At 43.9% G+C, this 11,847-nt stretch overlaps 1 protein-coding gene across 6 annotated transcripts in view; it reads left to right on the top strand.

Annotated features, from left to right (window-relative positions):
- Positions 1–94: 94 nt before the first annotated feature.
- VCF1 (VCP nuclear cofactor family member 1) overlaps positions 95–11,847 on the top strand; it is a 28,132-nt gene continuing 16,379 nt past the window's right edge. For 5 of the 6 annotated variants that reach the window (XR_012426090.1, XR_012426091.1, XM_074020306.1 and 2 more), the window contains exons 1-2: positions 95–345; positions 5,286–5,385. Coding sequence is in view for 4 of the 6 variants with exons in the window: in XM_074020306.1 (XP_073876407.1) it covers positions 125–345; positions 5,286–5,385 (321 nt within the window). In the remaining 2 variants the exon portion in view is untranslated. The remainder of the gene's footprint in view (positions 346–5,285; positions 5,386–11,847) is intronic. The other variant, XM_015438796.4, reaches the window with a different exon arrangement.

Raw genomic sequence — 11,847 nt, 5'->3', positions numbered from 1 at the left:
AGAAGCTCCTAGTCGCTCCTCCCCCTCCGAGCCCGCCTCTTCCCGTGGGCGGGGTTACCGGTCGGCGCGGTTGGGATCGTGCCACTGCGCAGCCGCGAGAGGGCGGTACCACGGCGGCAGCGACATGGGGGGGCGCGGAGCAGACGCCGGAAGTAGCGGTGGTACGGGTCCGACTGAGGGGTACTCGCCACCGGCTGCGTCCACCCGAGCGGCTGCGAGAGCTAAGGCCCGAGGGGGTGGGCGTGGCGGCCGCCGAAACACAACCCCCTCTGTTCCCTCTTCTCGCGGAGCGGCGCCGCGTAGCTTCCCTCCGCCAGCTGCCATGAGCGAGCGCCTCCGTCCCAGGTGAGAGGGAAGGGACCCCCTTTCCACTCGTCGCCTGAGGATTTGGGAGATGGAGCCAAGGGGGCGCGCGAAATGGGGGTCGGAGCAAGTGTGGACCCGGCGGGGCTCCCTGTGGGGTCCACTGCTGGCCGGGGGAGGAGGGGAGAGGGATGCGCGAGTGATCGGATGCTTGGTTCCTGTGGGTAGCTGGAAGGTGACTCTCCGGGGTCCAGGTCTCCCGCCCCTCCATCTTTTTACCCCCCTATCGTTTCCTATTTGGAACGAAGTGTGATCGGTCCCGGAAGAGAGTCAGTGGCCCTAAAGCTTCCCTGTCCTAAATTTAGGAGGGTGGGGGGATGGGAGAAACGTCTCATCTTGGAGAGGGGGCCCCCTCAGGCTTTTGTGAGGGCACCGGGCGGGGAGCTGCCGGCTCCCCAAGGTCAGAAAGAAAGGTTGGGCTTAACCCCGCAGCAGGGAAAGATTAGGTTAGACCGAAGAACTTGTGCTATGAACGGTTGTGAACACAGAAGGGCAGATGACCAAGGCGGGTTATGGATCCTCTCTTGACTGTAGCATTAAGAACAAGCTGGATTCTAAACTGTTTGGATGCGGGGCCGTTTGATTCCGAAGGCGGGAGGTAGGATTTTGTCGCGATGCACTCGCTACCTTCCCAAGGGAGCCTGGCCCTTAAATTAGGAGTTCTATGCTTGACATGTACTCCTAGAGTCCCGACTAAGTTGGGATTTCTTAATTTTTTTCTCCCTCTTAATTTCCTCTGCAAGAATGTGTGGAGGAGAAAGTTGGGAAGGGTTACCTCAGAATGCTCTTCATGTTCCGGTCTTTCCACAAGGATCCTTCTCTGAAATAGTTATTTCACGGGATTGAAGTTCTCAGAAGTATCCTGAGTTTATTTGGTCCCATGGTGGAAACCTCGGGTTCCCCAAGCTGCTGCATGGGATTATTGATTTGGGTCATGTAGCAAGTGGAGCATAAAGCCTCTCGTTGTATAGAAAAGAAGAGTGGACTAAATTTGAAATTGGGGGCCCAATTACAGACATGCTATCGGAATTAGGAACAAGAGCTTTAGATATAGCTTTAGATACTGACCCGACTGCCATGTTATTCTTCCCCAAACCCAGTTTATACTTACGATATTCTCTTGGGGTGTCTCACATATCTGAAGAAAAATCTAAATATTTCCTACAAATAAAAATTCGACTGTACACAACTAATCTGAATGCATTTATACTGGTAGTAGATTCCTTTTATCAAGTACACAAATAATCTCAACATGTTTTAAATAAGTTATTTGATTTGGACAGGCTTTTCTTGCCAGTGTTTAATGGAGTATGATGGGCCAGCTCTGCCAGCTCTAGGACGGTCTAAGATGGTGGTTTTTCGGCTGGGCGCGGTGGCTCAGGCCTGTGATCCCAGCACTTTGGGAGGCCGAGGCCGGTGGATCACCTGAGGTCAGGAGTTCGAGATCACCCTGGCCAACATGGTGAAACTCCGTCTCTACTAAAAATTCAAAAAAATTAGTCGGGCCTGTTAGCGGGCGCCTTAATCCCAGTTACTTGGGAGGCTAAGGCGGAATCGCTTGAACCCGGAAGGCGGAGGTTGCGGTGAGCCGAGATCATTGCACTCCAACCTGGGCAACAAAAGGGAAACTTCATCTCAAAAAAAAAAAAAAAAAAAGATGGTTTTTCAGGCTGTCACACAATAGATTGGATAGCCGCAGAGAGGTGGGTGTGTGGTGAGGGAGTCCCTGCTTATTGATTGATTGGTTGATTGATTGACTGATTGATTGATTGACAGAGTCTCACTCTGTCGACCAGGCTGGAGTGCAGTGGCCCCGTCATGCCTCACTGCAGCCTCAACCTCCCAGGCTCAGGTAATGCTCCCATGTCAGCCTCCTGAGTAACTGGACCACAGATGTGAGCTATCACACCCAGCTAACCTTTGTATTTTTGGTAGAGATGGGGTTTCACCATACTGCCCAGGCTGGTCTTGAACTCCTGGGCTCAAGGAATCCACCCATCTTGGCCTCCCAAAGTGCTGGGATTACAAATGTGAGCCACCTCACCAGACTGGGAGTCCCTGCTTCAACAAATCCTTTATCTCTTATATAGAGAGTATTTTTCTACAGTAAGAAAGAAAGAGTTCTGTCACTTTTAAAAATAAAGTTTGAAAACCACTAGCTTCCATACTGTTTTTGTTTGTTTGTTTTGAGACGGAGTCTTGCTGTGTTGGCGAGGCTGGAGTGCAGTGGTGCAACCTCGGCTCACTGCAACCTCCACCTCCTGGGTTGAAGCAGTTCTCCTGCCTCAGCCTCCCAAGTAGCTGGGATTACAGGCACGAGCCACCACGCCCTGCTGTTTTGTATTTTTAGTAGAGACGGGTTTCACCATGTGGGCCAGGCTGGTTTCGAACTCCTGACCTCAAGTGATCTGCCTGCCTCGGCCTCCCAAAGTGCTGGGATTACAGGTGTCGGTCACTGTGCCCAGCTCATACTCTTAAGATTATTTCTATGCCCAGTCTCTAGATGACAGGAAGGTTGGAGAGAAATGAAATGATGCAATGTGATGGAATCAGCCATCTTTAGAAGTAGCAGATGCTAACTGGTAATCTGCACCTAGATGGTTAGGGGAGAATATAATCAGTTATAGGGGTGCCTGCTAAAATTATAACCTGGTCTGTGGCATTAATGCCAAAAACTGTAATCTGATTGATTGAACCGATAGGGATGAGCATGAAGCTGTAATCTTGCCAGTTGTTAACATCATTATCGAAAGCAGAATGTTTCAAGGATGAGATCTGCTAAGAGCCTAGAAAAAGGCAAATAAAGAACAGGTAAAACTCTTTCTTAATCTGGTACCATCCAAAGGAGAAGGCCACCAACAGGCCAGAGAGATTATTCTGGTACTTTGCGAGATCAAGTGATTTATGAGGCAGGGATATTTCATGTGACTGTCCCGGAGATTAGTTGAAATCCACAAAACAGTCTCATCTTTTTTTGTTCTTACACTTCCTCTGCCATGCAACCTCCTTGACCTTCATAGTCTTGTCCCTGGAAAGATCTATCCCCCATTATAAATGAGGAGATAGCAAATTTTGATCAGGCTCATAAGTTTGGTTAGAGTGACTCAGCAGCCCAAAGCCCAATCAGCTGTTGGCACGCTGATAAAATGAGTGTGTGAGGACCAGCAGCTGCTACTTATTCGATGAGTTTCTCTTTGGGTGTCAACTGGCCTCCCAGCGGACGTTGCTTTGCCTCTGCAGAACACTCCCACGCAAATTCTCTGATCATATTAGGATGAAATTAGCAGTTTCTTGATTCAAATTTATGATAAAAGCACATCTGTTTAGTGATTATTAAAACCTGGTATTCATCTTTTTTTTTTTAACCTCCATCTACTTCAGAGTAATGTGCAGCTAAGATCTGATCTCCTAAGAGAAAGGTAGGGAGCAGAAATGATGTCTTAGAATGAGGTAAATTACATAGCCCAGTGCAGGATGGTTGAAGCTTTATCAGAACCACACACTCTTTATTATTCCAAACTTAAGCTAGGATCCATACTCATTATTAAAGTTAGACCTATTCAGAATGTTGCAGAGTACGGAGAATTGAGCTCAGGGTGATCATTTATTTTCTCCAGTATTGAGACCTCAACTCAAAACCTGTAGGATTAAAGGCCTGCCAGTGTAAGCCACGCTACTCTTTTTTTTTTTTTTTTTTTTTGAGACGGAGTCTCGCTCTGCCGCCCAGGCTGGAGTGCAGTGGCCGGATCTCAGCTCACTGCAGGCTCCGCCTCCCGGGTTCACGCAATTCTCCTGCCTCAGCCTCCCCAGTAGTCACGCTACTCTTATAGAAAGTGTATAATTATATAGAAGACACTATATCCTCCAATTGTACATGCTTTCCAAAAGCTGTGTGTCCACACCAGCCTTTTGTCTCTCATCTATAGAAAGCTGAAACTTTAAGGGTTTTTTAATAGGTGCTGCTGCCATGTACATACAGACCTCTAGCCTGTGCTGCTGGGAGAACGTTCTGCAGTGACGGGAATGTCCTTTATCTGTGCTGGTCAGTGCAGTAGCCACTAGCTACATGTGGCCACTGAGCACTAGAAACAGGGCTGCTGTGACCTAGAAACTGGATGGTTAATTTTAGTTAATTTAAATGTAAATAACCGTATGTGGCTGGTGGCTACCATATTGGACAGTACAGTTCCGGGCAATTTGACTTAAAATTTTACCTCCTTTAATTTATTTCTGTTTTCTAACGGGTTCAGAAATCGTTTTGACAGCACATAATTCTTAAATAGAGTACATACAAATTTGGTCTTTCTTGCACATCTGAGAACACTTGCCTAAGAAAGATGTGGGATTTTTCTTTAAACCTGGAAATTTTAAGCAGCTTATGCTATAATCTCATGGTAACAATCTAGTGAAGTAATTGTTATATCATAATACCAGCTAGTGTTGCCAGAATAATCAGGTTAATGCGACCAAGAGGTACCTTTATAAGGGTTTTCAGGGCAAATAGGCAAAGGCAGCCACTCTCATTTCAAATGTTGTCATATGGAAGGGAGTACAATTAGGTAACTTGGAATTGTAATTTCAGGGAGTGTAGAAAGAAGAAAACCTTAATTAGGTTGAAAGCTTAGTCATTAACCTCTTCCTGTTCTTGTTTTAGTCCCAACAGACATTTAAAATTGTTAAGTTTCTTTTTAGAAATGAGTTTTACTAATTTAAGCTTGACCTTCCTGCTGCTACCTTGTATTTTTGCGCTTAGTGTCCCGTGATGGTGTACTTCCAACCAATAACCTATCGGGATATCATATGGTGAATTATGTTTTCTCAGGCGAGAGGGCAAATTTATATGTTGTTATGGTTTGCAATTCAAGTGTCCAAAACATCAGTTGTTTTGATTTTTTTTTTTTCTCCTTGGGATTTAATTTCAGGAAAAGGAGAAGGAATGGCAACGAAGAAGACAACCATCTTCCCCCCCAGACCAAAAGGAGTAGCAGAAACCCTGTCCTTCAGGATTCCTGGGACACAGAGGTAGGACGTGTGGCCACATAGTCTTGTTTTCACTGCTTCCGTGAAATAACCCAGTATCTGCTGTGTAATTAAATTTACTTAAAGAATAGTTTAAAATGACCTTACTTGATTACAGTGGTTTAACCTTTCTTTTTCCAAATCAGAACCTCTTTGAGGAAACTGTGTACCCTCTCCCCAGCAAAACAGTACATATCTGCACATAGTCATACATGCACACACTGATTTGTATTTGTTAGGAATTTTGTGGCTCTTTGAAAGCCTATGTTTGAACTCCCTGTTTTGTATTTCAGCAGCCAACTTCTTTTCTGGTAGTTTATAAACCATGAATTGTCCTTAAGATAAACATATTTTGTTGCTTCAATTCAAATGCCTTTTAAGAGAAACGTTAAACATGTAAAATATATAAGGTATGTGTATGCAAAATCCCATTTTTCAGTGTTTTTACTTTTCATTATTTTGTTCTGAAAAGAGCTCCTGTGGTGAGAGGGAAGGGGAGTTGGGTGTTCTTGAACTTTTTTACAATTTTTGATTTCCTGAAAGAGTGCTTCAGTATGCAGACTGAGGATCAATTTTCTGTGCAATTGGAAGGCTGCTCTATGCTGGTGAAAGGGAACCAATGTAAAGTAATGCTGCTATTAAGTTATGCACCTAGAGAGTTTGACCCTTAACGGTTGTCACACTAAGAGAAAAGCCTCAACAACAAAGAGCCCTAGCGTAACTCACAGTAGAATTCTTCCACACCCAAATAATTTGTACTTAATTAATTCCTGATAATAAGATTTGACCTATATCCAGTCTGTCTTTGCCAGCAATTCAAAGTAACTCCCCCAAGGGGGAAAAATTGGGAACTTTCATGGAGGTAACATTCATTCAGAGACAGTGAACAAGTACAGAATAGAATCCTTCTGTGTGGAGACCTGAGTTTCTATAGCTGTTTTTCCTCCTTTAATATTTTCCTGGCCGAGCGCGGTGGCTTACACCTGTAATCCCAGCCCTTTGGTAGGCCGAGGCGGGCAGATCACAAGGTCAGGAGTTTGAGACCGACCTGGCCACATGGTGAAATGCTGTCTCTACTAAAAATACAAAAAATTAGCTGGATGTGTTGGTGCGCACCTGTAATCCCAGCTACTCGGGAGGCTGAGGCAGGAGAATCGCTTGAACCCAGGAGGCGGAGGTTGCAGTGAGCCAAGATTGCTCCAGTTTACTCCAGCCTGGGTGACAGAGCAAGACTCTGTTTCAGAAAAAAAAAATATATATATATACACACCCACATAAATATATACACATATATATGTATAAATTATAATTATCAGAAAGGTAATTGAGCTTTGTTTAATGTAATAGTTGGGGAATCTCAGGGATGAAAGAAAACAAGATTAGAGGCTACCATGACTATCTAATGATAAAACCCTGTAATAGTAATTGAGTTTCCATTCTTTTGAATTGTAAGACTGTTCATTAAAAGAATATGCAAAGATTACTTTCATGGTGTTGGCATCAGTATTTCCTTACTTACTTGTGTCTGTATGTAAATCCTGCTATATGATGTTCATTTCAGTCAAGGGTATGGTAGGTCTGACTCTCTGTATTAACATGTTTTTCCCTGTATCTGCCAGTTTTGAAGCCTGAGAATAGCAGTAGCAATTGCCATCTTTTTCTTGCTTTTATCTCTTGGTTAAAAAAAGAAAGAAACTGTCATCCTTTTTAAATAATTAACATTTTTGATCTCTTAAGTAAGGCAGATATTGTAGTGTTGTTTTTTATTTTTTTATTTGTTTTTTTTTTGGTACAAAATGACCTTTACTCTCTTTCTAAAATCTACGCATTGGTCTCACAGAAGAAAACAATGTCTTGTTACTCAACCTCCTGGGTTCTCTAGCTTGTCCTTACTTGTCCAAGAAATTCAGTTGTTGAGCCACTCCATAATCATTATCTGAAGGAAGGACTAGATTGTCTTTCTTATCATTTAAAGTAATTACTGGTAGTTTCTGCCTGAACTCACTGGTAGATCACCTAATGGGGTGTTACAACCATTAGTTTCAGCCTTGCTTACTGAACATTGACCAGAATAGCCTGCTGTGCTGTCCTGTCCTGTCCTGTCCTATCCTATGCTGTGCTGTGCTGTGCTATGCTGTCCTGTCCTATCCTATGCTGTGCTGTGCTGTGCTATGCTGTCCTGTCCTATCCTGTGTTGTCCTGTGCTGTGCTGTGCTGTGTGGTCCTGTCCTGTCCTGTGCTGTATTGCGTTGCACTGTGCTTCCTGGTGGTAGTATTAACAAGTAACAAGGACAAGTGAATGATGGGAGAGCCAGAGAAGGAAAAGGCAGAGGGAAAATCTTTTAAAATGGAAAGTTAAGCCCCAAATAATTAAGTTTTCACTACTAGAATAAATGATTATGTTTGTAGCAGCAAAAAATCAAGTTTAGGGACATTTGGCTGCTTTTTGATGATTGTGTATAAAAGGGAAAATAAAACAATTCATTTTTAATTATATTAGTAGTTTAGACAATAAAATATTTTATTAATAACATTACTAATGAAAATGTTTTCTTTTAATTCTGAGGTAGGGCCATGAGATCAGTTTCCTTGAAACTAAGTTATGTGAGAGAAACCATTTCCTATGTTTTCCCTGAATGAATAAGCTCTGTCACCCAGGCTGGAGTGCAGTGGTGTGATCTGAGTTCACCGCAACCTCTACCTCCCAGGCTCAAGCAGCACTCCTACCTCAGCCTCCCAAGTAGCTGGAACTACAGGCACATGCTACCACGCTGGATTAATTTTTTTAAGGTTTTTTTTTTTTTTTTTTTTTTTTTTGTAGAGACGATGTCTCACTATATGGCCCAGGCTGGTCATGAACTTCTGGGCTCAAGCGATCCTCCCACCTCAGCCTTCCCAGAATGCTGGGATTACAGACTTGAGCCACCATGCCTGGCTAGAATTCCCTTCCTTCCCTCCCTCTTGCTCCCCTCCCTTCCCCTCCCCTCCCCTTTCCTCCTCTTTCTTCCCTTCCCCTCCTTCCTCTCTTCCTTTCTCCCTCCCTTCCTTCTTCTCTCCCTCCTTTCCTTCCTCCCTTTCTTTCTTTTCTTTCTGACAGGGTCTCCCTCTGTTGCCCAAGCTGAGTGCCCTGGAATGATCATGGTTCACTGCAGCCTCAACCTCCTGGGCTCAAATGATCCTCCCACCTCAGCCTCCTGAGGTCCTGGGACTATAGGCGTGTGCCACCAAACCTGGCTAATTTTTTTTTTTTTTTTTTTTTTTTTTGAGATGGAGTCTCGCTCTGCCGCCCAGGCTGGAGTGCAGTGGCCGGATCTCAGCTCACTGTGAGCTCCGCCTCCCGGGTTTACACCATTCTCCTGCCTCAGCCTCCCGAGTAGCCGGGACTACAGGTGCCTGCCACCACACCCGGCTAGTTTTTTGTATTTTTTTTTTAGTAGAGACGGGGTTTCACCGTGTTAGCCAGGATGGTCTCGATCTCCTGACCTTGTGATCCACCCGTCTCGGCCTCCCAAAGTGCTGGGATTACAGGCTTGAACCACCGCGCCTGGCCCGCATGCAATTTTTAAAATTTTTTGTAGAGACAGGGTCTCGCTATGTTGCCCAGGCTGGTCTTGAACTCCTGGCCTCTTACCCTCCTCCACTGGGCCCGGCCAGAATTCTCTTTCTTCTCCTTTTTTTTGTTAACCTGGCTGATTAATAATTATTTTTCTTATAACTTGAACTTTGTGAGGAATTTTTTTTTTTAATTCTAAGAGAGGTTTAAAAGTTACTTACAATTCATTTCTAAAAGTTAACCTTTTCTCTTAAATACAATAATAATGGCAAGTACTGGGAAATATGTGAGGTGTTTTATTTATGTTAAACCATTAAATTGTGCCACAAGTAAATCACAATTATCTGTACAATGGAGATAGTATCTGCCTCATCTTTCCTAGATGCTATAAAGCTAAAGAATGTGAACTGATTTGCCGGATTAGTTATGTAGAGAGAAACTTGATGTGTGCAAAAGTTAATGTGCGCGTAAATGGCTTCTTTCTCCCATTTTATTTTTTTGTTTATTGTTTTTTGAGAGGGAGTTTCACTCTTGTTGCCCAGGCTGGAGTGCAGTGGCGCAATCTCGACTCACCGCAACCTCCGTGTCCCGGGTTCAAACGATTCTCCTGCCTCAGCCTCCCTAGTAGCTGGGATTATAGGCAAGTGCCACCACACCCTGCTAGTTTTGTATTTTTAGTAGAGATGGGGTTTCTCCATGTTGGTCAGGCTGGTCTTGAATTCCTGACCTCAGGTAATGTACCTGCCTCGACCTTCCAAAGTGCTGGGATTCTAGGCGTGAGCCACCACGCCTGGCCTATTTTAGTAGGTATTATTATCTCTACTTTTCAGATGGAAAAATTGGCACACAGAAAGATAGTCACTTGTCCAAAGAACACAGCTAGTAAGAGGCAGAGAAGGAGCGGAACCCCAGGGCGTGGTTGTCGGGCTGTTGGCTCCTGACCACGTGTGCTCTCAGAAGATAGAGCAGAGGTTCTGTGAGACTTTGCTAAATATATCCAGGAGCAGCTAGGACCTAGTCTTCTCTTTTTTTTTTGAGACAGAGTGTCACTCTGTCACCCAGGCTGGAGTGCAGTGACGCGATCTTCGCTCACTGCAGCCTCTACCTCCCAGGTTCAAGTGATTCTCTTGCTTCAGCCTCCTGAGTAGCTGGGATTACAGACACCCGCCAGCTCGCCCAGCTAATTTTTGTGTTTTTAGTAGAGATGGGGTTTCGCCATATTGGCTAGGCTGGTCTCGAACTCCTGACCTCAGGTGATCCACCCGCCTCAGCCTCCCAAAGTGCTGGGATTATAGGTGTGAGCCGCCACACCCAGCCCTAATCTTCTTTTGAATCAGGAAAAGAGAAGAACAGTGTTCCTTCTCTTTTTATCTAGAAGATGTTTTTTTCAAGTACATGCCATGATATGATCTTAGCTATAAAACAATTTTAGATTTCTAGCAAGAAGAAAAGCAAAAATAAATAAATAAATAATAAGTTGAGGTCTTGTGTTTTTTTCCAAATCTCTGATTGGTGCTTGAATTGAAGACTTTGAATTTTAACTCCAGTAACTTGGACTTAATGACTTACAAGCCTTAGAATACTCTTTTTAAGTTGAAGTATTTGCTAATTTAATTTTTTTCTTTCTTTTTTTTTTTTTTTTTTTTTTGGAGACAGGGTCTTGCTCAATTGCCTAGGCAGGAGTGCAGTGGTGCTGTCATGGCTCACAGAAGCTGTGAACTCATGGGCTTAAGCACTCCTCCCTGCTCAGCCTCCCAAATATCTGGGACTACAGGTGTGCGCCATCACAGCTGGCTAGTTTTAAAATTTTTTTTGTGGCAATGGGGATCCCCTCATGTTGTCCAGGCTGATCTTGAACTCCTGGGCTTGAGCAATCCTTCCACCTTGGCCTTCCAAAGTACTAGCATTACAGGCATGAGCCACCATGCCCAGCCTAATGTTTTGTTTTGTGTAAAGCCACTTTGGATGAATCATGTTAGTTAACATCTATCTCAGGCTCAGTTTTCTCTTCAGTGAGCAAGAAGTGATTATATCAATTTTTGTCTTTCTATCAAGTCCTGATCTTGGACAACTATTTGGATGGGTAAAAACTACTTAGATTTAACTTAAATTTTTTTTTAGGGTCTGGTCTTTTTAGATTGAATTCTATTATTTACCTGTAGAAGGAGTAATGTTCTTTACTTTCAGTTTTAATATTTTCATCTACAAATTACACTAGAAATTTCTATGTAAATCTGGCTTCTGTTACCTAGGTATATGCCTTATAAAAAGTGCTTCTACTTGAGTAAATAAAAGCAATACCTTCTCATCCTTGGGAGGGAAGAAATTAAAATCTAAATTTGACTGGGTGCGGTGGCTCATGCCTGTAATCCCAGCTCTTTGGGAGGCTGACGCGGGCAGATCATGAGGTCAGGAGTTCGAGACCAGCCTGACCAACATGGTGAAACCCCGTCTCTACTAAAAATACAAAAATTAACTGGGCGTGGTGGCGCATACCTGTAATCCCAGCTACTCAGGAGGCTGAGGCGGGAGAACTGCTTGGACCTGGCAGGTGGAGGTTGCAGTAAGCCAAGATTGCCCCACTGCACTCCAGCCTGGGCGACAGAGCAAGACTCCGTCTCAAAAAAACCACCTAAATTAAAAAAAAAAAAAGCAATACCTTTTAAAAGTACAAAGACCTCAATTTTTTTTAATACCTTTAACTTAGCTTAATAAGATCATTTTGATTTTTTAGACCAGTGTGAAGTAAAGTCAGATAGAGAGTGAAAAAATGTGGAGATAAAAAAGAAGTGGCTGCTGGGCCATGTATAATCCCAGCACTTGGGGAGGCGAAGGCAGGTGGATCACCTGAGGCCAGGAGTTCGACACCAGTGTGGTCAACATGGCAAAACCCCGTCTCTACTAACAATACA

The sequence above is a fragment of the Macaca fascicularis genome, chromosome 16 (assembly GCF_037993035.2).
Source record: "Macaca fascicularis isolate 582-1 chromosome 16, T2T-MFA8v1.1".
Classification (NCBI taxonomy): Eukaryota; Metazoa; Chordata; class Mammalia; order Primates; family Cercopithecidae; genus Macaca; species Macaca fascicularis.
This window is presented reverse-complemented; position numbering and strand designations above follow the sequence as displayed.